Consider the following 26,390-nt stretch of genomic DNA (forward strand, 5'->3'; position numbering starts at 1 on the left):
CATACCCTTTCATTTATTCGACCCACAGCAAGGGGGGAAGAGAAGAGAAGGCGAAGGGGGTAGGATCCACCACCGCCGTTAAAGAAAAAAAAAAGGGTGTATATGTGAACCGTCGGCGTCTTACAAAAACAGCACACAACACGCATCTCACTACCCATACGGAGTACAGGAGAGAGAAGACCCCATAACTACTAGTCCGGAGAAAAATTACAAACAAGGAGCGATTTTCCTAGGGGGAAAAAGAGGCACACACTCGCATTTGAGGGATGGGTAAGAGGAATTCAGATAAGGCTGAGATCGGCGGCTTCGACAAGCCATCGACATGCAAAGTGACATAACGGAGCATAGCAGCAAATAAAGCTCACCAGCCTGGGATCATAATCCGGAGTGCAGCACCAATGCCAATCGTCGGCTTGATCCCTTGTTCGATGTCGCTCTGATCATGCACGACGATAAACGGAGCACGGAGAAAACATTTATTTATTTATTTTTATTTCATCTAACTGTGATCTTATTATAATATGCAGCAACGGCCCTCGCTTCCTATTAAGCGGCGGTCGAGCGGTGAGCACAAGGCATGAGGTCACTGAATACGAATCGTTGAGGATAATGCCTGTTACCCATGAGGTAAGGGTAGTGCCTGAGATTTGCAATGATTTGCATTTTTGCCTTTTGGCTTTTCAGCCGTGTGGAATAAATTTAAAGAACGGTGAGCAACTCCATACTTATGAAGAGGATTGGGATGGGCGATTCGATGACGGTGATGCCGATGCTGCTCGCTGTGTATACTCCGTATGTGTAAGCGACATTTACATACGCCTGTTGCGTACTCGTATAAGGCATGCACCCATCATTCTCCTGTCTTCTCCCCCCCTCCCTTAGTCACTATATCTTTCCTTCACTTCACTTGCATCATGATAGGGATTCCCAGCAATAGGGGTGTTGATCGATTCAATAGTCCGCACTCCTTGCTACTCTTGCTCTCTACCAGTCAGAAATATCGACCACCGCACCTTCGTTAACTGCTCCTCCCCGTAGTATCGGCACATGCAGTCTTGTTCATGTGCAGGGCAAATGGGATCCCATCCCGAGGAATCCGCTGAGCACGTTTTTAGCGCCTTACCCGGCACCATGGGCTGACAAGAGGACACACTAGATCTTTCGTTGGGACGTGGCTGGTGGTGGTGATAGCGGTGATTGCTGGCGATGGAGGTTCAGTCCATCACACGTCCTTCAGATGTTTTTGGACGGGAGTAGGGAGTACAGATGAGACGGAACACTCACTCACTTGGAGGTATGACGTGTAACTTCCCGACATGTCTTAGCTACTGGAACACCAAACGCTGTCACAAGTCAGGCCACCTTTGAATATGCCGGCTGATTGCTCTGCTGACGAGGTTGGATCAATGCACATAGGCTATTGGGGCCGGACAAGGCGGTCTCGTTGCTGGTTGGACCTCACTAACTACCTAACAAGTCCCGGGCTACGTAACGTTGGAGATGGAATGCGTTACCCCAATTGTTTTTCCCTCTCCCTTTCATCCTCAATGTACTCCGTAGGCTTCTGCATGCTGTGACATCGTAGGGTCATTCGTTTACCTAAACAGAACATACCAAGACGACCTTTCTCAGGGGTAAAGTGTGATCAAAACGCATACATACATAGACAAAGAATAACGAAGGAGGGTGGGATCTTAAGCGTTTGTTGGACAGTAACGAGGCTCGATAAGAATACCAAACGACTCGCCGGGTATTTCGTAAGAAGAAAAGCAGAAGTATTCAAGTCTTGACAGCTGATAATTGCTTCTTCATCTCCAGCCACTAGATAGTGGTGATGTGCGAAATAGCCGTGAAGGACAGGTACCCCGTACATATGACTGCTGTTTATGCTGAATCTCAATGTTTGCCATAACACTAACAGGCTAACGGCTATTTTTGAGATATTGCTTGCCTAAGTACTCCGTACATCCGATGCAAGTAAGTGCTAGAGAGGTCAGACGATTGAGTTCACCCGATTTGAGGTTGATATACAGGGCGAGGTCTTAAATTGAATAAACTTGTAGCTTATTTATCAGTGTCAAGCGAAGAAATGGAAAATATAATAGACCCGACTCTGAGCGTGGTTTTTGATATATCACCTTCGCCCATCCAGAGGCGGTCATCCCTTTTGGGGCAAAACAGGAGCGGCAAAATGTTCTTTTTCAACGACATCGACACAGCTACAACCAACAATGCGAAGATGGATGGTATTGGCTACTAGCTTTTGATCGAGCTGGAGTATTCCCCGTCACCGAAACATGTAGCCAGATTGAGCTGATCCACCAGCTAACCCCATCTCCAGACAAGAGCTGCAGAGTTACCAACTCGACTCTATCTTATGCAGAGGATTCCACACAGGGATACAGACACATTGCCTTAGGCTGGTTTTCCGAGAACCATCGGCCCCTGCTCTGGTTTAGCTTGCCGTTTCAATCCAAGATCCTGATGGCTTGACCAGTCATGGATATCGTCATTGCGGGCCCTGGAAGTATCCAGAGATCTGTCTTTAGCCCTCTCCCAACAACGAAAAACCTGGTTAAGTTTTGCCTCCGCATCCTATCTTCTTTAATATTATCCGTATGAAGTCACGACTGGATCCGAACATCATTCAAGCCAACAGTTTGTGATATCCTGCGAGGATGTCTCATCAGGGAAGAAGGCGTCTCACAAACGGGCTTCCTCGCTTGTGCTGCCATCTACCTTCTCGCGAATGGTATTGCCTTTTTTCACCACGCCCTGTGTCAGCTGGGGAAAGGGGAGAAATCAAGAGCTATATTTCGGCCAGGTGCATAAGAATATCGGGAAAGGCAGCCTTTCACCACATTCCGTTTATCGTCTCGATGTAGCACGCACTCGATCCAAGTCGAAGCAAGGCGCTCATCATCAATTTGGACTGTACTTGGTGTCTGGGCAGACGGGCAACGTGTTATCATAAAAAACGCAAGTGGATACTCCGTACAGGAGTCTCCAATTAAGTTTCGTCACTTTGTCTATCACACGAGATGTGGCCAATTATGTTTATTAGTTTTAAAACATAAACATGTATTATTTTTATTGGTTGAATAATGAAAAATGTATTATGTAACTAATCGATTTCCCAGATTGGCAACACTGCACCGTCCGCCAGCATCAGCATCGTAGACTGAATGTTTAGTTGATAGTCCATAGATAGATATCATTTGGGCATTATTTTAACTGATATTTGGTTTCACTAGTGATAAAGAAAGAAAAGGGGAGGGGAAGGGAAGGGGAAGATTTCTTTACGACAGAGAATGCAGACAAAAAAAAGGTAAAAGGAATGACAAAAGCAGCACTCAAACTCCAATCACTGATATGCAGTCACATTAAGTTAGCTAATTGAGCCAGTCGTCAGGGTCGATACATTGATGGTCTATGTACTAGAAATTGAACAGCATAAGTTCGTATATAGTTACCCTTTTCTTGTAGTACGCCTGCTGCTTCATTCATTCCTGCCAGCCTTGGGGAATTCTAGTCACCTGGAATGGGAAGCTGATGAGCTTTATATATGATTTGAGTACGCATTTAACTAACAGCCAATATCTTGGGATAATTAGTATTTAATATAGTATCACATTATGATGGTAAGTACTGTAGTTGACTATACACCATCCCTTCTAGGTCGTAAGTACGACCAGGCGGCCTCAACCTCTTGTAGAGTCCAACAACTCTGCCAGCGAGCCCTGCAAATGGTTAACAAACCGCATACTCTTGCCCAAGGACCGTCAAAGAACTAAGCTCGGCGCACAAACCGCAGCTATGCGTAGTTAGCCCCTTGTGCTAACCTTGATAACTAATTCTCCTGCAGCCTTATTAGCCAACCCTCTGGCTCACTGGCTCAACCGCATATACCTAAAAAAGAGGAGACCCAACCAGGCCGTTTAAGCCTCAGGCAGCAGCAGCTCGACGAGCTCAGCAGCTGGCAGAGCAAGTGACGTCTGCCAAACCTGGTGGTTAACTAGGTAACTAGTTGGCTGATTAACGTGCCGCGTAACTTGTTGGCTGCCCGTCCATCACACTCCCCCCGGCGGCAAAGCCACATCAACTGACTCGGCTTCGCTTCTGACGCTTCTCCAGACGAAACGGACGCCTGCCTTGCGCTCGACCTTGCTCGACCGTCTAAACCTTCCCCCATGAGGTGCGTCTCGGTAACTGAACTAGCAGAGCTAGGGCTGGTGGAAGAGCCACAAGGCGACTTGCGTCAGAGACCCAAGTGGAATCGTGGCTGGAGGATTTGATAGGCCTAGGCTTCATCCCCCTGCGGTGTCAGCCACCGAGAGAGAAAGAAGGGAAAGAAGATCAAGCTGGAAGAAGTTGAAGTTGAAGTGAAGGAGAGAGAAGAAGCAGCCAGGGCTTCTTTCCGGTCTCTACTTTCGCTTTGGCAGAGACGTCTTCTTTTCCCTTTTATCTGAGCTGCCATGCGCCAAAAGAGAGGCAAAGAAGCACATGATTTTTATTTTTATTTTTATCCTTTTTATCCTTTTACCCTTTTTTTTAATCTTTGCCCGTCCAGCCTTTTTCTCGTTGGCGGCCAAAAAACCAAACCAAAAAGGATCTCACCTCAACAACGACCAACTTCTTCCTCCCCACATTTTCAGGTTAATATATATAAAATCCATTTACCTATATATACAATACTTCCTCCAGCGACGAGCATGACATTCCGGTAGTCAGCGACTCCTGACCACGGACATGACCCTCCTCCCGCTGTCATTGTTGCCGCTGCCGCCGCCGCCGTTCTGTTGCACCGCTTACCCTCGAGAAACGTCGGGGCAGTTTATGCCCGCCGCAACTACGTAAAAATTAAGATATACGAAATAAGAAATACAAAACAATACGGAGATAAAGGATAAGGAAAGATGGAGGAGAGCAGGATTCTAGGGGAAGATCTCCATGTCCTTCCGGAGCGACTTTTAGAGCGTCTTTCACAGATTCCAGGGTACTCTTGGGACCAGAACGTCACCCCCATCCAGTCCTCCTACGACCACTGGCAGTTCACTGGAATCAAATACTCCACAGACTCCGAGAGTATTTCGACGCAGACAGCAGCCTCCTCCTCGTCACGCTCCAAGGCCTCCGTATCGTCGCATAACTCGCCAGAGTTGGAACCAAGGTCCTTTTTCCCGTCACAGTGGCGAAAGGCCTCCAGTGAAGCTGGCAGTGAGATCACCTCCCCACGCGAAGAGGTTGAAAAGCCATGGCTCCCCGTCGTAGCCCGTGTGTCCGGCCATGTTGTCCGACTCGAGCGCGAGTTTCACATACTGCGGTCGATAGTCGAGACTTCTGATCCAGAATGCAAACACACCGTTCGCCCCATTGATATCATACACCTTGCCCGTCAGCCCGAGGACAGAGGGCTGCTTCTCGTCACGATTTATGAATACGTATCGCCCAACTACCTCAGACGCTTGATCCCGGCTGGCCCGAACTCTTTTCCAATGGATCGCACTGTCCAGACCTTGACCGATCCCGGCATCGAAGATGTTTCCCTGCAGGCCTTCTTTGATTTTGCCATTGGAGCTTGCGAGTGTCTCGAGCTACTGCATTATGGCCTCAAGACGATTCATGGTGAAATCCGTGGTGATGCTTTCCACTTCTCCGAGGAAACTAGGGCTGTTAGGCTGATGAATACTGGCAACGGCCCCAGGTCATTCGACAATGCCCTAGGTGACGGTTGGTCCGTCTTGTCGAAGGAAATCGGGGCCAGGAACAAACTGCAGTTTATTGCGCCGGAACAGACTGGTAGATTACCAACAGAGCCTGACAGCAGGACAGATATATATGCTCTTGGTATACTACTATGGATTATGCTTGCTCGGAAGCCAGCTTTCGAAGGAAAAGACCTTATTGAAATAGTTCAGAATGTCCTGAGCAAGAGACTGTCTCCTATATCGTCCTTACGTATTGATATGCCCGATGCATGCTCCGATGTTATTCAAAAAATGACCAAGAAACAAATCAATGAAAGGTACCATACCATCTCGGCTGTCAAGTGGGATCTCCAGCAGATCTCCAAGCTGCTTGGTGATGGGGACTCCCAGGCACTGAAAAACTTCCAGGTAGCCCAGCGGGATGTTTCTTCGTTCTTCACTCTACCTTCTGGCATGTTTGGAAGGAAAGTCGAGTTCGACCGGATTATGAGCGTGGTAAACAAAGCCAACAAACGACGACAGGCCGCCACCACCCCCAACAAACAAAGTCTCTACGCGAAAAGTTCGGGTTCGTCGATGTCAGGCGATAGGCTGGATAATTTTGAAATCGATGCATCCAGTGACTCTGGCTCCTTTGGAGCTCCTATTTCAGCGTTCAGACCCAACTCAACCACTCATGCCTCAACCTCTCACGGCTTGATGCCTTCTCACGATTCTATGCTTAGTGTTGATCATGGGACCTCAAGTGGCAGGTCTACACTTTTATCGAGCCGTATGAAGAGCCCTACGGATTCGAGGATGTCGTGGGAATTTATCGATCGTGACTCGCCCAGCGTCGCATTCGACTCTAACTCTATAGCTCGTCGCAAAGCGGCTCATACGAAATATCGGTACGGTGGCCGATGTGAAGTAATCACTGTATCTGGACCAACTGGAATGGGAAAATCAGATTTGGTTCAGCGTTTGCTACCCGAGATACGCAAACTCGGTTACGTTGCCGTTGCAAAGGTTGACCGACAGTCTAAATTGCCATTCGATCCTTTCCTCAAAGCTTTAGCCGGCTTATTACGACAAATATTTTCCGAGCGTGAAATTACAACAGAGTACCACAATTCAATTCGTACTAGCCTGCAGCCCATCTGGCCTTCTCTGCATCAGTTCCTGGACCTTCCCTACCAGCTACTCTTCCAAGATAATGTCGACAACGAACCGCCGGTACACCAGAGGTCATTTCAGCCACTGAAAGGTCTGAAGGAGGGCATAGAGGAAACATTCAGCGTTAGTGCCCCCGAATTTACAAGTCTCAGGCATGGCCAAACCTCACAGGACTTCTGCCAGGGACCGAGTGCGTCGGGAATGAATTTCGTGGAAATTGTGATTGACGTTCTGAGGGTTATGTCCTTATACGAGGTCGTCTGTATATGTATCGACAATGCACATTTCGTCGATGAAGAATCTGCCGGTTTGTTACTCGAGATAATGAGAAATAAGGTCAGGTGCGTGGTTATCCTCACTGGACGCACTGATGACATTATTTCGCCTACTATGAAGTCCCTTTTCGAAGGTGAAGGCTCGAATATCACAAATGTGGTACTAGAGCCTCTAACCGAAGATGATATCCTTGAATTTGTCGCAGCGACAATGCACCAAACTTCAAACAACTCCCTAGTCCCGTTAGCCGCTGTCGTTCAAGAGAAGAGTCGTGGAAACCCCTTTTACATTCGCATGATTCTTGAAACATGCTATCGTAAGAATTGCATCTGGTACTCCTGGAGAGACGCTGCGTGGGAATTTAACCTTGACCGAGTCTTCTCTGAATTTGTTGTCCCGGGTTACGGTGAAGGTATTGGAACCAGTTTCGTTGTCAAAAGATTACAGGAAATGCCTGCTGCGGCACGATCGATTGTCCTATGGGCTGCCCTGCTGGGCACCACCTTTTCATTCTCCCTTGTGCAAAAACTTCTTTCCGGAGAATTTTTGTATGAAGTTGGTGGAGAGGAAGAGGGTGATGTGACTTGTCCTGCGCAGACAACATGGAAACAAGACAGTAGTAATGTTGTTGCAGGCCTTCAATTCCTACTTCAGGCATATATTATAATTCCTGGAGAAACTGATGATGAGTTCAGGTGAGTTCACATCTATCCTAATTTACGCTTCAATTTATGGGTTCGACTAGCTAATACAACGCAGATTCTCTTCTGACCATTATGCCCAGGCAGTAGCCTCTATGCGGCAGTGCCATAATGTGGAGAAAATGCATTTCATCATAACACTAACTATGATGAAGTATCTGCCTGACAACGAAGCTTCTATGCACCTCAAAGCTCGCCACATTGGCCTCTCCGCCAAACTAATTAAGGAACGGGTCCCGATACGTACTGCATATCGCGATATTTTGTACCGGGCGGGGCTATCTAGCTACAAGTCGGGAGCCAAAGCCATGGCTCTTAAACATTTTCAACTGTGTATCTCCCTCCTACAGGATAACCCATGGGACTCTGATATCCCTGATACCTACTACGACGAGACTAGGGAGCTTTATATTCAAACAGCAGAAATGCAGCTTGCCTTGGGCCAAACAGCAGAAACGTTGAATACTCTCAACGCCGTTTTTGAAAATGCACGCACAGCACCTTGCAAGGCCAGAGCTTGGACACTACGAAGTCGAGTTCACTCCGTTTTAGGGGATATATGTGCCGCCCTAGATGCGCTCTTCACTTGCCTAGAGGAATTAGGCGTGAATCTCAACCGCGTAACAACATGGGAGGAGACTGACGAGACATACAACCAACTTACCACACATCTTCGAACTGCTGATTTTAATGCTCTGTTATCACGGCCCATTAGCGAAAACCGAGACTTAATTGCGGCTGGTGCAGTATTGAACGAAGCCATATCGATCTGTCTCTGGCTTGATCCCATGATGTACCACCATCTCACGGTGGAAATGATGCGTCTAAATATCGAGCATGGGTCAATGGTGCAGGTGATTTACTTGTACAGCCAGCTATCAGCAATCGCATTAGGTCGATTCAAGGACCTAGAACTCGGCTTGAAGCTCAGCGATGCTGCACTATCGCTTCTGCAAGTTACTAATGACCCAGCAGCGATCGCACGTGGCATTACGATCCATAACTTCTTCATTAACCATATGCGGGAGCCGGTATCTGTAATTTTACCCCTACTAGAAACTTCAACAGAAGCAGCGTTCTTCCTCGGTGACCGTTACTATATTCTTCTCAATATATCATCAATGGTTGTCACTCGGTTAGTTCTTGGCCATGACTTGGGCGAGATAGAGGACCTTTGCAATGATGCAACCGAAGAAATCACCGACTGGGCTTATGATATTCGTGGAGGTCTTTCTATAGTAGCAGTCCGGTAAGTGCAACCTTTCCGCTCTTTATATCCTATGGCCTTGGTTAGGTGTTAATACTTTAATAGACAAGTGGCACGGGCACTTCAAGGGAAAACGCTTGCTAGTTCACCAGATCTTGCTTTATCTGACGCATATCATGACGATCAAAGATATCAGGCCGAAGTTTTGGAACGCCTTCCTGGTAAACCCCATGTTCTGATTACATACCGCAGTATCATTGTCATTCCTCTATACGTTTTTGGTCACTACTCAAGGATAGTGGAAATGGGCACCGAAATGGTCGGTCAATTGCGTGGTATCTTTTCGTCGCGACTGGCTACTCAGGTTTACTTTTATCTCTCGTTGGCTACTTTGTCCTTGCATTTCGAAGATCCTTTGAGACCTGATTTAGAGGAACACATTATCGCGGTCGAACGGTACAAGGAAGAAATTGATTTTATGCGGAATGCCTGTGATGCAAATTATGGAATGTGGTCGTTACTAGTCAAGGGTTTACTGTGTGAACTGAAAAAGGACTTCCAAGCTGCACTGGTAGCCCTCGAGGTAAGTGCCGAGTCCACCCTTCATCGGCGATTTTTCGAGTCTGACCACTAGGAATCGCAGGAGGCATTGGATCATACTCAAATTCATAACTGGCCAATTGAAGAAGCCATCGCTTACGAACTGCAGGGTAAATAAGAATCCCACTGCATGATGTCGTATGACTATTCTAAATATTCATTGCTAACCCTCCTTATGTAGTTGATTTCCTAGTTCGACGCGGTGCTAAACGTGCGGCGCAGATGATGCTCCAGCCCGCTATTTCCGTGTGGAATAGAATTGGAGCGTCCAGAAAAGCACGACAGTTAACGGATAAATACGAATGGCTGACGAGGATCGGCACAGTGTCAAGGACGAATGATGTTGGTTGCCAAACAATCGACTCACTTCTCGGTGTTCAGAAGTCCAACGTTACTGAACCTGCTTCTGAAAACCATGCTCTCAATTCTCTCGAGAGTGGTCATAATCAGAAATGGCTAGAGCAAAACCAAGGGACTGAAGCGCCATCCGACATAACTGGCGTTGGCCTGGATATAATCGACCTATCCACCATCATCGAATTCAGCCATGTCATGTCATCTGAACTCGAGGTCAACAAATTATTAACAAAGATGGTTGGCATTATATTGGAGTCTTGCAGCGGCTCGGAGCTTGCCCTTGTGATCACCGAATTCGAGTCTCAGGGATGGTGTGTTGCTGCCTCCGGAGACAACGACAGCGACCCTATTGCCTACGAAAACGGATTACCTTTCTCTGAAGTGGAAGATAAAATGGCCCAGCAGATCAGCAACTATACTCTTCGTACTAGGGAGGCAGTTCTGGTGCATAACGTTTTGGAAGATGATCGATTTACCAATCTTAGTGAATCCTACACGTCCCGTCATCCGCATGGTCGATCAATAATTGTTCTACCAATTGTTCAGGCAAAGAAGTTCCTTGGAGTGATACATATTGAAGGGAAGCCGAATTCCTTTACTCAACGCAATCTTGTACTGTTGCGCCTCGTTTGTAATCAAATGGGCATCTCACTTGCAAATGCGTTCCTGTTCCAGGAGGTGCGGAAAGTGAGGTAAGTTTGTATTTCACCGCAGTTTACACCAGAAACATGAGCTAACCTTCCCGAACTAGTGCTGCTAATGCTGCAATGGTTGAGGCCCAAAAGCGTGCCTTGGTCCAAGCTCGAGAAGCGGAGCATAAAGCTAAAGTCGCTGAAGTTCAAGCCAACCATAATGTCAAGCTCAAGGAAGATGCTGCGAAGGCTAAATCGATTTTCCTCGCAAACATCTCACACGACTTGCGCACACCCATGACCGGAGTTATTGGATTATCGGAATTGCTTAAAGCCACCAAACTAGACGCCAAGCAGGACGTTTACGTCGAATCAATCCGTGTTTGCGCCGACACACTACTCACGCTGATCAATGATATTTTGGACTTTTCGAAACTTGAGGCAGGAAAGATGAAGGTTTCTATTGTCCCGATAAACCTTCGTCAAACAATTGCCGAAGTTGTTCGTGCTCTTCGATATACCCATCGAGACAAAGGGCTTACTACGGTTGAAGACCTTGTGAGCATCGATCCTAATCTTCTTGTTATGGGCGATCCTGTCCGCTTGCACCAAATATTTATGAACTTGCTCAGCAACAGCTACAAGTTCACGCCGGCGGGATCGGTTACGGTTCGAGCAATAATCGAAGAAGACACGCCGGAGAAAATCCGGATGACGTGTAAGGTTGCTGACACTGGAATTGGTATTTCAGAAGAACAACTAGTTCGCTTATTCAGGCCATTTTCGCAGGCCGACAGCTCTACTGCGAGGTCATATGGTGGTAGTGGATTGGGTTTGAGTATTTGCAAAGCTATCATTGAAGATGTTCTTGGTGGGCGCATATGGCTACAGTCCAAAGAAGGTGAAGGAACCACAGTGACATTCACGCTTGTCTTCAAAAAAGCGGGCAAGGACGCGATCGCAAAGGCCCCATGGACACAGGAGTCGGGACATAAACAGCCGCACTCCCACAAATTACGAGATATCTCTCATATACCCCGCGACCTTATCAGGATTTGCATAGCAGAAGATAATCCCATTAACCAAAAGATTGCCGTGAGCTTCGTGCGCCATCTAGGGCTATCCAGTGAGGTGTATAGTGATGGTGAGCAAGCTGTTGAAGCCGTTCGAAGGAAGGCTAGAGACGGCAAGCCCTTCCATATTGTCTTGATGGATGTCCAGATGCCGGTGCTTGACGGCTGTGACGCAACACGCAAGATCCGCGAAGATCCAGATCCAAATATCAATGAGGTGCTAGTCATAGCTATGACAGCAAGTGCCATAGAGGGAGACCGCGAAAAGTGCATCAAGGCGGGCATGAACAATTACCTAGCCAAGCCTGTGCGATCGGATGTGCTAAAAAGTATGCTGGATCGGTACCTGGCGCCCCAAAGTGGCGCACTGCCAAAGAGGTCTAATTCATCAGCTGCTGCTTCCCGTTTGATGGAATTACAGGCTTCTGCACAGCCTAAACCCCGCCCGCCTTCTCCATCGTCAAGTGACGGTATAGCTCAAAAGAACCAGACTCAGGCATTGATAAAAGCTGCAATTGCTACAGCAACCGTAAGGTGCGGTGGAACTACAAATGGCGATTCTAAGGACGAGGAAAGCAGCCAGCCTGTCGAGGAGTCAAGAGTGGAGGAGCTTAAGGACGACGGCGAAGATGGCAACGAGGGCGACGGCGACGACCAGCCACCATCCTCAAATCAATGATCTCAACATCGACAGCCCATGTAACACTGGAGGCCGCTCTCTCGATATTTCACCGCTCTATCAGCGGCAACGATTTTGCTCCGCATTTACAACAATATATTACTCTTTTTATTAATCATGGGCAATACGGCCTCGTTTGCGCTTATATTTATTGCCTTTTCATATTGATGTTTATCGGATAATAACGACATATAATACCAGATTTTAGGATATGCGGCAGAGGATCATACATACCTCTTTTACCTACCTTCTCATGGCAACGAGGACATGTATATATGGGAGCGGGATATTTGAGGCGGTTTTGTTTTTCCTTCACTTATGATCGAGAATGGGTAATGCTGGTTGGAAAAGACTTTGCTTGACTTGGGAGGATTTGCTGGCTTGATTGGTATATATTTGCAACAGGGTGGTCAAAAAACATACGAAAAAAGAAAGAGAAAAAAGGAAAAAACATCTGGATGTTATCATGGTGTATGTTCTAGTTCCTCTGTGTCTCTCATGAAATGTTATTATTCCTTAGCTATGTTGATATATAACCAAATAATGACTGTATGAATATAACATTTCCTGTTCATTTGGATGATCTATGGCCAAAGATGCGGAATCTCTTGACTCCCCCGTCCGGAATCATGGTGAGCTTTGCATGCGTTGCATGATGGCCAGCAACGAGAGCGTCTCCCTCAAAGACATGCTCAGTATCAGCTCTGCATGGCTGCTCCCCCTTGACCAGCTCCGTCCAGCTGTCATGGTCAGACGGCGGCTCGCTGTCTTCCTCGCCCTTCCAGTCAATCGTCTCAACACGCACTGCCCGTGGGAAGTTCCCCCTAAAGTCTTTGGTATCAACGACCACCTTGACGGCGGATCCAGGCAGGCCCAGCTTCACGATGGCCCAGTCGACATGGCCTCGTTGGCGGGAACGAGCAGTCTCCCATCCGTCGCCCATGTCCTTTCCTCGCCCGGGCAGGAGGAGGTTAGAAGCCGGAGTAAAGTGCTGGTTGCTCGCAGCCAGAGCCAGGCCGCCCATCAGCGCTGAGGAAAGCTCTTCCACCGGAGGAGTCTGGTTCTGAACCGAGACTAGAGCCGGCGGCAGAGCGTGGCCATACAGTCTGAGCCTGGAGAACCCGCCGTCGGGATACATACGCACTCTGATATGCGTCAACGGCCCCGTGGGCTTTGGCAGTTTCCAGGCCTGACGCATCGAAGGGCCGCATGGCTGCTGCGGCAGGATGGTCTCCCACCTGGAGAAGCTGTCACTAATCATTTCTTGCTCGCTCGCAGCCGATCCAGGGTCGGCGGCAGGCAGATATGCAGCCTCGACCAGGACCTGCTCTCCATAGTTCCCGACGAAGTACGCGGTATCGATCTCGATTCCTTCGATGATTCCGCTGCCTACGCCCAGTTTGATGAGTGCCCAGTCGTACTCTGCAGGGTTATGGCGTCTAGTCTCCCATCCGTCGTACCATGCTCCCGTATGGACGAAGACGCCTGGTTTGTGGATAGGGGCTCCGGGGGTAAGCAGGTTCGATGCAGCGGCGAAGTATTCATCGCTACAGGCCAGAACAGCCGAGTTCAAGCCAGATGATGCTATATTGGTCGTCTTTGAGAAGCATCTGTCTATCTCCTCACTTGGAACGCTGGTGGCCATGGTCGATTATACAAGGAGAGTAGGTCTATATACAGCTTTCCCTTTGATATTAACTATAGGTTGGATATTCAAATAGTTAACTTGTAATCCCCAAACAGGCTCCAGGGATGCTCCTTCTTATACTTGGCTATACTACCGAGGACAGCACGATGAGACGGCAAGCCCCGTTGCGATCTGCTTATCCAGCTTGACTGCGGGACTCGCCGGCGGATAGGAAGAGCGGCTTGAGCGCCGGAGGTTGACTTGATGCCTAATTATTTAACTAAACGGCTAGCCCAGGGATTCTCTAGTAATGCTAGTTACTTAGTTAGCTAAATAACAACTGGGCAGTGAAGTATGTAACTGGCTGGCTGGCGTCCCCATATTTGAATACGTTGATGCTGACTGGCTGCTCCAGGTATGACAAGACGGACAAGAATGAAACTGAGCGGCGATGATGCAATGTTTGTGATCTTTCTCGTCCGGTCCTCATCAGCTTCACAACACCAGTAAATAGCTGGCATATCTCGTAACTACGTCAATTAAACTGAGATACACAGCTGTGATGGCATCCGCAACTGGGATTCCCGAAGAGCGGCCGTCTGCTCTGCAAGAGGGTATCGAGAATGAACCGCTGCTCGGCCAGCCCGGCGCAGTCACCCAGAGAGAAGACCAGAGCATCTTCGTTAATTTGATTACGGGTAGGTCGGCAGGCAGCTTGGTAGATGGGCCGCCGGTTAGTCGATGGGATGCTGACTCTGCGCTTCTAGGGACTGCGGGACTGGCACAGGTTGGAATTCTGATCGTAAGTGGGCGTCACCGTCAAGATTCACCTCACCAAATTAGGTAGTTACTAGACTGACAAGTTGGTAAAGAATGTCGCCCTCGTCTGGTCCGGAATCTTCACTCATGATCTCATCTTCTTCTCGCCTCACCCGGTAAGCAGCCGGCTAATCAGGCCATCGCCATCCTTACAATAATAACACGATATATTTGCTGACTGCGGTGGCAGCTTCTCAACTCCGTGGGGATCCTACTCTCCGTTCAGGCAATCCTCATCGTGCAGCCGACTAGGACTCCCTCGCAGAAGCGAACCGGTGCTCTCACGCACTTTGGACTCCTTGCCGTCGCCAACCTAGCCTTCATCTCGGCCCTCATCATCATCGAGATCAACAAGCAGAGTCATCCGGAAACCCGGTTTTCCTCTGTCCATGGAATCCTCGGCCTGACAACCTACATTATCATCTTCCTGCAGGCAGCCGTCGGCGTTGCGCAGTACTTCTTCCCAGAAACCATCTTTGGTAGCGTCGAGAATGGGAAGAAGATATACAAATGGCACCGTGTGAGCGGCTACGTGCTCTTTGTCTTGGAATTGGCGGTTGTTATAGCTGCTACGAAGACGGATTATAACGTCAAGACGCTGCATATTGGCTTCTGGCCGGTCATTATTTCAGCGTTTCTCACCTTTGCCGGTGTCATTGCGAGAGTCAAGCGGTACAAGCTGCCGGCCTTTCTAAGAGGATCCGCTAGGGCACCAAGCATATGAGTAGCTCACCTTGCTACTCACTCTGCTGCTGCTTTCGGCATATCCTTTGGGTATCACTTTACGAATGATGCTTCTCACTCCGCCCTCTAGCTCTCTGTTTCGGTGTTTCTTCCCTCCTCTTACTCATGTTCAACACACAACCCTCTCCGGCCAGCTTAATATAGCATCCCAGAGACAGCGGATGGCTTAATTATACATACATCTCTCCATCAGTTCACTCTATGAATAGAAAAAGTTGTGCATGTGGTCATCACATCATCCATAATTAGTATCCATCTATTATAAGTACCGATAGTTAGATGTTTTAGTCCGCATATTCAACTTCTAAACTTCAGAGAAAAAAACAACCTCCAACCTTCCCAGCAACAAAACTCGAACAATTGGAGTTATCGCCGCCAGCACACTCCAAATGAGGTCCTCCTCGTTGTACATATGCCTCAATTGCAGGATATCACTTAGATCTCCCACTCGGAACGCCGCCTTCTCTCGCCGTGGTATCAGTACAGCGTCGTCCCGACCGCCAACCGCTCCGAAACCTGTCCCCAATGTCCGCCACATTCGCGAAAACGCAGAGATATACTCGAAGAACTGCTTCGATCGCAATTACAAACCGGTCGCGGATTACCCACCGAGAATACAGTCTCTAGCCAAAGAAGCGTCGGATTTGCAGCATGCCTTGAAGCATCCTCGGGCTCGAATAAAGCAGGTTGAGAAAGAGATAGCGAAGCTTGCTACCATTGCTGCGCGTCAATCGCAAGAGCAGAAACAGGATGGAGCCCTGGATGCCCTTCGACAAGAAGCAAAGGAACTCAAGGATGCATCACAACAGATGATGGATCGGAGGGAAGAATGTATGGAAGAAATACAGCAGTTGGCGTTGTCGTTGCCAAATCTTACATCGAAGGACACCCCGATTGGAGACATTCCTCGCATCGTCACATACATCAATTTCGATCCTGAATCCCCTCCCTCATACACCTCTCCAGCTACATCGACTGCTGCTACTCCACGATCCCACGTCTCAATTGGCACTGAGCTGGGACTATTGGATTTTACTAGCTCAGCGACGTCAACAGGCTGGGGATGGTACTTCCTCACCAACGAAGGCTGCCTCCTCGAGCATGCTCTTGTACAATACGCCCTCACTGCAGCTCGTAAGAAGGGCTGGAAGCCTGTCTCACCACCCAGTGTTGTCTACTCTCATATTGCCGAAGCTTGCGGTTTCCAACCCCGAGATGCGAATAACGAGCAGCAAATTTGGTCTATCCAGCAGACAGAGAGGGATAGAGCTGCACATAAACCACAGCGCAGTTTAACAGGAACTGCCGAGATACCACTTGCTGCCATGTACGCTGGCCAGGAAATCCAGGCTGAACAGCTTCCTCTAAAGCTTGTCGGGGCAAGCAGATGCTACCGAGCCGAGGCTGGCGCAAGAGGAGTCGATACCAAGGGACTATACCGCGTGCATGAATTTACCAAGGTCGAGTTATTTGCCTGGACGGACAATATTGAGCAGGGAAATTTGACGAATGCGGATTCCAATGAGATAACCTCAACCTCTCTTTTTGAAGAAATGCTTTCTATTCAAACGGATATTCTATCTTCCCTCAACCTTCCATGCCGCATATTAGAAATGTCGTCTTCAGACCTTGGTGCTAGTGCAACTCGAAAAAGGGATATTGAAGTTCTGTTCCCATCCAGGATACCAAATAAATCGGACAAGGCATCTGTACTGGACCCTGATTACAGTGGCTGGGGTGAGGTCACTTCAACTTCCATATGCACGGACTACCAGAGCAGACGGCTAGGAACAAGAGTGCGTGATAGTTCGGGAGAGTCGAGGTTCCCCCACACTGTCAACGGAACCGCCATGGCCGTCCCGAGAGTTCTGGCAGCTATACTAGAGCATGGATGGGACGAAGCAATAGGCGGTGTCATTGTCCCCGAGGTTCTGAGACCATGGATGGGTGGAATAGAAGTTATCCGGGGAAATAAATAAATTTAGAGTAACGAATCTCCTGTAACATATCTGTACTATAATGGGCAACTAGAGAATTACTATACCATGGTGGGATTTAGCTAATACATTAAAAAAAGCAAGGTTAACTGCACTGCCTAATAAATCTAGAGAACACTACCATATGTTTTTCATCTTCTTTTGCATAGACAAAATTGTGTCTTATCTACCATTTATCACTGCACCCGCGAGAGTGGGCACACGCGCGGCTAATTGCCGCTAAAGTTTCCTTGCACTTTAACATGAAATTTTTTGGATTCTCCCAACTAACTACTTCGAAACCTACGGGAAGGTTAACTGGCGCCGCCAACCAGGATTTAACCTAGTTGATAGGCCCTCTTTGATATTCCTTGTCGAAATTTAACCAATTCTCTAGTATTATTGTTTAAGTCTCAATCTTAGGAATAATTATAACGACATTAATAAGGATACAGTACCATTGATACCTATTTGAATTTGAAGCATGAATCACCAGCTAAGATTTGAAGGCTAGGGCTTCAAACTTTGTCTATACATGCGCGGCGGTGATAGCTAGGTTATTATTTTCAATCATCATGATGATATCAAAATCGTTTTCAAGGGTGTCAGGCCGACGTCTCTCCTCTACTTTCCAGAGACGTCTCCACATCACTTGTCGAGGTGCGCAATACTACCTGATGGTTTCCACTTATCCAACCTGACTTTGATAGGCAAGCCCATCAGCCATGAAGAAGTATTTCAGTACAGTAATGGGCATTTCCTTGTCGATGAGGAATATAATTACTCTAGACGGTACAAACGATTCAACATTGACGAGTTATGTAACCTCGTTGGAGCAATCATTGGCAAAGGCGCTTCAACTGCTCCTAGAGTTGTGAAAATGGAGAAATTGGAGGGAGGATTCCATAAAGTGCTTTTAATGACACTTGAGAACGGAAGTGAAGTGGTTGCCAAAATTCCCTGCCCAAATGCTGGTCTGTCCATGCTCTCAACTGCATCAGAGGCTGCTGTGCTAGAGTTCGGTGAGGAATTCCATACATTTTCGAGAGATTAAGAGATCTTATCTAAATTCCAATAGTTCGGACTCATACAACAACCCCGGCTCCCAAAGTTTTGGCCTGGAGCTCAGATGCTAAAAACCCAGTTGGGGCAGAATATATTATACTGGAGAAGGCAAAAGGGGTTCAGCTAACTAAAGTCTGGGGAGGGCTCTCTGAAGCCCGTCGCCTGGATGTAATAAAAGGCCTTGTCCTGATAGAGAAGCAATTATTGTCTCTTCAGTTTCCAGCCTACGGAAATCTGTACTTTCGACGTTCCATCCCAAACCTACCGCACGTACCCCTGGACAAAGACATCGACCCCTCTGGTCAGTATTGCATTGGCCCTGCAGCTAGTCTCGAGTGGGCAGATGGGAATGAAACCCTCGAATATAATTCTGGACCTTGTATGTTGCAGAACTTTTGAACCAGATAACCCGTTAGTTTAACTAATCTTTTTTAGGGATGAATTTGCAAGAATTTGGGGAATGTCTTGCTAAACGCAGTTTACGCAAAGGATTTCCTACAGTGCGGGCTGCGGGATGTCAACCTCCCAGTTATGGTACTCCAACTTCTCATAAGTTAGTGCTCGAATCCGCGATAAATACCGTACCAACAGTCTCAAATCACCCAAGTCTGATAAAGACCTCCATGCCGGCGCTATTGCACACAGACTTAAACATGGGGAATATCTTTACGGCTGAGGAAAATACAAATACAATAAACATCACAAGTATTATTGACTGGCATTCACTTTCAATTGCGCCAAGATTTTTGCAGGCGCGATGGCCGGTATTTCTTGAACCTCTGGATGGCTATATCCCAGGATTAATAGCAAAACCTGAGCCATTATCTGGGCTTGAAGAAATGGATGCTGCAGATAGAGCAGTGGCGAAGCTCACCTATGAGCAAAGTTATCTCGCCAAGGCCTATGAGGTGTGTACAGGTGCTTTCAATGCCCCATTACATAATGCCCTGCTGGTACCACCAGCTTTGAAGGAGATATATATTCGCTGCGGGGAGACACATGTTGATGGGAATTTTCCACTTCGCTCCTGCTTAGCCGAGTTATATAAATACTGGTCTGACTTACGATTCACGGAGTCTTGCCCTATACAAATGACAGAGACCGAGCTATCAGAATACCATGAAGAGCTTGCAAGATACGAAGAATGGAATGACCTTCAGGTCCTGGTTAAAAGAGCGCTAGACACTGATTCAGAAGGCTGGATATCTCCTGTATTCGATTGGGATGAAAAGAGAAAGCAACATCAAGAGCTATACCAGCTATTTGCTAACAAAATGCTTGCCGAAAATAAAACCATCGAGGAAATCAAGCAAATGTGGCCCTTTGCCATCAACTCATAGGACCAACAGACACAGCAGTTATTGTCTTACCCCACATAATTCTATTCATGCCACTAAGTGCACTGAAACTATTTATCTGCTATAAAGCATAATGGTACTGCTCCGCCTTATTCACTGGATGGTTCCAATAGCGTTGGACGGACGAACCCCGTCTGATAAGTTTCTTCACTTCAACTGCTGCTGGTGTGGACTTGAAGCCAATCCAAATACATAATTATTGGCAAAACAGAAAAATCGACGATTCAAAAGGAGATATAGCTAGAATTCTGAGAATCCTTGGGCCATCCAGGTGGCTTCATAGATTTGTGATATTTCCTCTTTGGGTATCACAATGTCACCTTCCTTTGGCCCGTTGACCAAGCGGCCGGCTAATTTCTCGAATGGGATTGTGAGGTCACCGGTGACTTTGGTGACACTATCTTCTCGAATGGCCATTATTTCTTCCACTCCCATCGTGTTAGGGTAATTTCGAGAGCGTTGCGGTCGACTTTCACCGTTATCACGCCCTCGGTTTTTGAGCCCGCTGATTCGAGCCATCCCTTAGCATCAATCGCCAGCTTGGCCTTATTTTCGGATAGTCCAGCTTCCATGGTAAATGTCGGCCAATTGATATTATAGGGTGTAAACGAAGCATCTGGCTCCTTGATAAAACGTTGATCCAGACTTGTTATTCGCGAAGTGCCATTATTAAGAATCTCACTCCAGAGACCCATGGTCAAAATCCGAAAGTCAATGGACCGCTGGAACTCCTGGGCCGCTCTCTCATGGGGTAGTAGGGCCATTATCTCCAAAACCAATACTCCTTCTTGCAAGTCTGCTGTAACTTTTGGGCCCTTATCTGGATAAAATCTATCAAATTCTTGAAGAATATTAGGCGGTTACTGTATAACTGCTATGAAGGGGCTTTGGGTATCATCGTTATCATACCCCTCAATCCCTATTTATCTATCAGGCTCTTTAGTTTACTCATGTTTATATACTTGATCTGGGGCGTTTCTTCCGGAAGCCCACTCAATAGCCTAGAAAGAACACCATCTTGTGGTGTTTCTCTGTCTTGGGAGGACATGATGGCATAGAATCCAATAAGAAGCAACTATATTCACGTGCTCTATTTAGGTGTCGTTGTAGGAAAGTTGTCAGATGGACGAATAGACACCGGTCGGCCCGGGAATTTATATCGGATCGGAAGAATATTTGGCCGTTGCATGGCGGCTCGGCAGAGCAAGGTTCCTTTCAAGGTTCAGCCGCTTCCGAAGTCATTCATTCTCTCTCCACCATCGGCTTTGCATCTTCGTCTCCGTACCAGCCTGCTTGATGCGAGCTGAGAGGCCGTCACATTTAGGCCAAATGGCCTGTTTTTTTATTCCTGATTATAGTGGCTGGCGCTGGGTCATATCTTGATTTGTTTAATCAGTGGCCGCGCCAACTCCTGGAGATGCCTGTCCGCGACACGCCAAATGCAGCTACCATGCGCGATGCTGGTAGCTTGAGATTGCCTGGCATGATGCCCAGCAACGCTGGCCAGGGTACTATGTACCTATCATTGGATGAGGCTGTTTCTCTGAGTCGGAGTCGGAGGAACCAACAAAAGGGTCCCAGGAGGTTATATAGCCACTGGGTGACGCCCATGGGCCGTTGCTGATCTAGTCTCTAGAATACCAAATATCTGATACTGGCATATTCACCTTACTACTGTTACTTCTAGCTGTCACTACTGCTTCCGAACCCTGTGTTGGTGAATATAGCTTGCCCAGCTAGGCTTTCTCCCCTCGCTTATTATGCCAGACATCGAGTTCGATAAAGGAGCCAAGCCGTCTGGCTTCAAGAGCTACCGGCGCATCTTCCGTTATGCTGATCGGAAGACCTGGGTGCTCTACTCTATATCCTTCTTTGCTGCTATCATAGGCGGCTTAGCGCTTCCGTTGATGGACCTGGTTTTTGGCAAGTTTGTAACGATCTTCAACAGCTTTGCTAATGGGACCATCGGCTCTGAAAGCTATGTACGGGAAGTGTCAAAATACTCGTAAGTCCACCAGCAAACCAATTGCAGCATGGATACCGAAGCAGCCTAACATATATGTAGCCTTTATTTGGTTTCTCTATTTCTCGCCAAATTCTTTCTGGTTTACATCCACACCCTTACTGCATCGATAGCGGCCATTCGGGCTACCAAAGCGCTGCGACTTGACTTTATGCAAAGCCTCCTACGGCAGGATACCAGCTATTTCGACTCAAATAAAGATGGATCGCCGTCCGTGAAGGTCACTATGAATGGTAACATCGTCACTAACGGCATTTCAGAAAAGTTATCGGTGTTTATTCAAAGCTGTGCCACTTTCGTAGCTGCTTTTGCTGTTGCCTTTGGAGTGCAGTGGAAACTAACGCTAATTACCATCTGCATCGTTCCGGCTATTGTCCTTGTTACGGGGGTGTGCATGAGCATCGAGGTTAAGAGTGAGGACAAGTTGATGGCTATCCTTTCACGCTCTAGCCTGGTTGCAGAAGAAGTCTTCTCCTCCATATCGACAGTTCATGCCTTCTGGTTGCAGCCCGCGATGGCACACCGCTACGAAGACTTTCTTGCTGAATTGGAAAGCGTGGGCAGGAAGAAGTCACCAAATTATGGCGTTTTATTTTCTACTGAGTTCTTCTGCGTCTACGCAGGCTACGGTCTTGCTTTCTGGCAGGGTATCAAGATGTTTGCTCGAGGTGATATCCAAGAGTCTGGCGACGTAGTAACGTATGGCTAATATTATGAAACGTTCAATGACTTTTTTTGCTAATTCTTTCCACAGCGTGATCTTCGCGGTAGTCGTTGCAGCCACATCCCTGACCCATATTGCTCCTCAAATTATCACAATTACCAAAGCCGCTGCTGCTGCTGAAGAACTATTTCGCATCATTGATACGGAGCCGGCTATTGACTCTCTTTCAACCACTGGATTAGCTCCCAATAAATGTGTAGGGGAGATTAAGGTGGAAGGTCTTGAGTTTTCCTATCCATCTCGGCCAGATACCCAAGTCCTCAATGGCCTGGACTTAAGTGTGCCCGCTGGTAAGACGACGGCCCTGGTTGGTGCTAGTGGCTCGGGGAAGAGCACAATCGTTGGACTTTTAGAACGTTGGTACGATCAAACAGCTGGTACCATCCTGCTTGATGGCGTTAACATCCAGGAACTCAACATTGCCTGGTTACGAACTCAAATCCGCCTTGTGCAGCAGGAACCAGTTCTCTTCAGCGGCACAATCTTCGATAACGTCGCTTTCGGGCTTGTAGGGACACAGCACGAAGACGCCCCATATGAGCAGAAACTTGCCTTGGTGAAAGAAGCCTGTAAGGAAGCTTACGCAGACGTGTTCATTGACCACTTGCCTAAGCAATACGATACCCAGGTTGGTGAGCGCGCGCGCATGCTGTCTGGAGGACAAAAGCAACGCATAGCTATCGCTCGCAGCATCATATCCCGCCCCTCGGTTCTGCTGCTGGATGAAGCGACGAGTGCCCTTGACCCAAAGGCTGAGAGGATCGTGCAAAGCGCACTAGATAATATTTCTATCGGCAGGACCACCATTATCATTGCTCACAAGTTGTCTACTGTACAGAAGGCAGACAACATCGCTGTCATGTCTGCTGGTAGAATCATTGAGCAAGGAACACACCATGAACTCATGGTTCGCGATGGTGCTTATGCGAGGCTTGTCCATACGCAGGTCCTGGAGCAAAAACATCGCAAGACGGTAGATAGTGAGGATGTTATTGACACGGTCGAGCAAGATGACTGGGAAGAAGGGCAAAAGGGCTTGGAGGAAAAGGTTCCCTGCGAAGAGAGGGATGATGAGATGCATACTATAGACCCGTCGACTCACCGTGCAAGGAGTATAGTTTCTGAGACTCTCTCTATAGATGAGAGTTCCAAAGCCCAAACAAAGGAAACCATGGGATACAGCCTGATCCACTGTCTGTGGCTTCTGATAATGGAGCAACGGAATCTATGGGGATCTTACTCGATCTTCGCCGTTGCCTGTATTCTTGGAGGTCAGTGATTTTGCTTATCAGACGGCTCTCTAGTAGCTCTCAGTTTCTGACCAGTCGCAGGTGCTACTTTTCCAGCTCAAGCTGTCATTTTAGCGCGGACACTTGAAGTCTTTCGGTTACGCGGCAGCGAGGCAGTCCGTCAAGGGAACTTCTGGGCGTTGATGTTCTTCGTTATAGCTCTTGCTAACTTCCTCGTCTACTTTGTTGTAGGGTGGACGGCTAATGTCATCATTCAGGTGAGCTACCTGTTTCTATACTTCACGGTTGGCGGATTAACACTAACCACCATAAACAACCTCGTAGGAAGTAAGCCGGAGGTATAGGAGAGAGCTCTTCAGGAATACCTTAAAGCAAGACATCGCCTTCTTCAATCAAGAACATAATGCTACCGGCTCAATCTGTGCTCGGCTCCTAATTCATGCATCGAATTTGAATGAGCTTTTGGGTATCAATTCAGGCTTGATTCTCATCAATGTCGTCACAATTATCTCAGTATCTGTCCTGGGCATTGCTTATGGCTGGAAGCTTGGCCTTGTGTGCGTCTTCGCTGCTCTGCCTCTACTCCTGCTAAGCGGCTACTTTCGCATCCTCCTTGAGTGCAAACTGGAGGAAGATACCTCTGCACGCTTTGCCAGCAGCGCCGCAATTGCAACAGAAGCAGTCTCGGCTATAAGGACCGTGTCATCTCTTACTTTGGAGAACAAGATTCTTCAAATATACCAAGAAAAGCTTGACGTGGTTGCAGCTCAATCTGTAAAAGCGCTGACTTTTACAATGTTCTGGTACGCTTTGACTCAATCTATTACCTTCCTAGCTATGGCCCTGGGTTTCTGGTATGGCGGGAAACTGGTATCTACTCACGAGTATACAAGTGAGCAGTTCTTCGTTGTCTTCACTGCGGTTGTGGTTGGCGGTGAGAATGCAGCTGCCCTTTTCCAATATACCACTGGCATCACGAAAGCAACTAGCTCTACCAATTACATCTTCTGGCTACGCCAGCGAGTTCCTGCTATCGACAATGATTTTTCATATGAGCCTTCTGCGGACAACTCCTTGAAAAAAAATGACACTGTTGCTATTGACTGTCGAGCTCTTAGCTTCGCTTACCCTTCTCACGGACGTTCAAAAAATGTCATTTCCGACATCAATATCAGAGTCCCACCAGGAAAATTCATCGCCTTTGTTGGCCCATCAGGATGTGGCAAGTCGACAATGATCAACCTCCTCTGTCGCTTTTATGATCCAACCTCCGGCTCTATCACTATTAATGGCCAAGGAATCCATGAAGTCAAATTACAAGACCATCGCCGGCGTTTAGCTTTTGTTCAACAAGAACCAATATTATTTCAAGGCAGTATCCGGGAAAATATTGCTATGGGCTTGATTGAATCGAGCGAAGCAACAGAAGCACGGATAGAGCAAGTCTGTAAAGACGCAAATATATATGACTTCGTCTCCTCTCTACCTGATGGCCTTGGAAGCGAAGTTGGTTCTCGTGGTTCCAAGCTTTCCGGTGGCCAACGTCAGCGTATTGCCATTGCTCGGGCGCTTGTTCGGGATCCCAAAGTCCTACTCCTTGATGAAGCAACGAGTGCGTTAGATACGGAGAGTGAAAAAATGGTCCAGGATGCCATAAATGACACTGCGAAAGATGGTAAAAGGAGCACAATTGCTGTGGCTCATAGACTCAGCACTATCAAGGGCGCCGATACCATCTATGTCTTCCAGGCAGGGAGAATTGCCGAGGCTGGTACTCATACCGAGCTACTTAACAAAAAGGGCCATTATTATGAGATGTGTAAAGGGCAGGCGTTAGATACGGCCCTAGATTAAGGTTGAAGGGGGTTGTGGAGGCATCATATTTGCGGTTTGATTCTATAAGCTGTGCATGAAGGCTGACAATGCATAGTTGACTAGTTGTGCTAGTTGGAATCTGACAATGCATGTAACTAGTTACCTAGGTAGTCAGCAAAAACCATCGGTAACTGAAGCCAACTTAACTAGCTTGTAGAAATGTACCTCTCCTTCCTCACAATGTACCGAACTATCTTTCGGGAAACCTTCCTGCACGTCCTACGGAACCCGGGCCAGCCTTTCTTGGTACATTGTACAAGTAAATAACTGTGTTCCCACCTTGCCGACTTCTCAATCCCAACGGGTTGCCTTGGCCTCACAAGCAAAACTGATAGATGGAAGAGATAATAGCCGGCAAATGCCACACAGGTGTTGCCATAAGCCTCCTACTCTCCCTCGCTGGAGTCCCAAATGAAATTGTCGCACACGACTACACGTTGGCGAAATGATTGGCCTTGAACCCGTAAGAGGAGGTCTACTTACTAAAATGGTCGGCGAGGGAGGGAAACTTGACTGGGATAGTGAGAATAGTAAGAAGCTT

The 26,390-nt window shown here is 47.6% G+C and overlaps 8 protein-coding genes across 8 annotated transcripts; 6 read left to right on the plus strand and 2 right to left on the minus strand.

Moving 5' to 3' along the window:
• Positions 1-609: 609 nt before the first annotated feature.
• On the plus strand, positions 610-1,156 carry MGYG_00906 (hypothetical protein; the record flags this gene model as incomplete). Its single annotated transcript, XM_003176772.1, has 3 exons — positions 610-627; positions 685-792; positions 992-1,156. The coding sequence occupies 3 exons, from the start codon at positions 610-612 to the stop codon at positions 1,154-1,156; spliced, it is 291 nt and encodes a 96-aa protein (XP_003176820.1).
• Positions 1,157-4,916: 3,760 nt separating this feature from the next.
• On the plus strand, positions 4,917-12,388 carry MGYG_00907 (serine/threonine protein kinase; the record flags this gene model as incomplete). Its single annotated transcript, XM_003176773.1, has 6 exons — positions 4,917-7,834; positions 7,899-9,089; positions 9,153-9,630; positions 9,691-9,757; positions 9,829-10,696; positions 10,756-12,388. 6 exons carry the CDS (start codon positions 4,917-4,919, stop codon positions 12,386-12,388), a joined length of 7,155 nt encoding a protein of 2,384 aa, XP_003176821.1.
• Positions 12,389-12,959: 571 nt separating this feature from the next.
• On the minus strand, positions 12,960-14,033 carry MGYG_00908 (allantoicase; the record flags this gene model as incomplete). The annotated part of the gene is made up of 1 exon (XM_003176774.1): positions 12,960-14,033. One exon carries the CDS (start codon positions 14,031-14,033, stop codon positions 12,960-12,962), a length of 1,074 nt encoding a protein of 357 aa, XP_003176822.1.
• Positions 14,034-14,577: 544 nt separating this feature from the next.
• Positions 14,578-15,558, plus strand: MGYG_00909 (hypothetical protein; the record flags this gene model as incomplete). Its single annotated transcript, XM_003176775.1, has 4 exons — positions 14,578-14,713; positions 14,783-14,817; positions 14,888-14,950; positions 15,025-15,558. The coding sequence occupies 4 exons, from the start codon at positions 14,578-14,580 to the stop codon at positions 15,556-15,558; spliced, it is 768 nt and encodes a 255-aa protein (XP_003176823.1).
• Positions 15,559-15,967: 409 nt separating this feature from the next.
• MGYG_00910 (seryl-tRNA synthetase) lies at positions 15,968-17,557 on the plus strand (the record flags this gene model as incomplete). Its single annotated transcript, XM_003176776.1, has 1 exon — positions 15,968-17,557. The coding sequence occupies one exon, from the start codon at positions 15,968-15,970 to the stop codon at positions 17,555-17,557; it is 1,590 nt and encodes a 529-aa protein (XP_003176824.1).
• Positions 17,558-18,129: 572 nt separating this feature from the next.
• On the plus strand, positions 18,130-19,959 carry MGYG_00911 (phosphotransferase enzyme family protein; the record flags this gene model as incomplete). Its single annotated transcript, XM_003176777.1, has 4 exons — positions 18,130-18,214; positions 18,265-18,576; positions 18,633-18,998; positions 19,055-19,959. 4 exons carry the CDS (start codon positions 18,130-18,132, stop codon positions 19,957-19,959), a joined length of 1,668 nt encoding a protein of 555 aa, XP_003176825.1.
• A 434-nt stretch (positions 19,960-20,393) lies between these two features.
• On the minus strand, positions 20,394-21,025 carry MGYG_00912 (hypothetical protein; the record flags this gene model as incomplete). Its single annotated transcript, XM_003176778.1, has 2 exons — positions 20,394-20,808; positions 20,940-21,025. 2 exons carry the CDS (start codon positions 21,023-21,025, stop codon positions 20,394-20,396), a joined length of 501 nt encoding a protein of 166 aa, XP_003176826.1.
• A 712-nt stretch (positions 21,026-21,737) lies between these two features.
• Positions 21,738-25,828, plus strand: MGYG_00913 (multidrug resistance protein 1; the record flags this gene model as incomplete). The annotated part of the gene is made up of 6 exons (XM_003176779.1): positions 21,738-21,982; positions 22,043-22,699; positions 22,755-23,670; positions 23,710-23,995; positions 24,056-24,231; positions 24,299-25,828. The coding sequence occupies 6 exons, from the start codon at positions 21,738-21,740 to the stop codon at positions 25,826-25,828; spliced, it is 3,810 nt and encodes a 1,269-aa protein (XP_003176827.1).
• Between the last annotated feature and the right edge of the window lie 562 nt (positions 25,829-26,390).

This window comes from Nannizzia gypsea, genomic scaffold (assembly GCF_000150975.2).
Source record: "Nannizzia gypsea CBS 118893 supercont1.1 genomic scaffold, whole genome shotgun sequence".
In the NCBI taxonomy this organism is placed as follows: Eukaryota; Fungi; Ascomycota; class Eurotiomycetes; order Onygenales; family Arthrodermataceae; genus Nannizzia; species Nannizzia gypsea.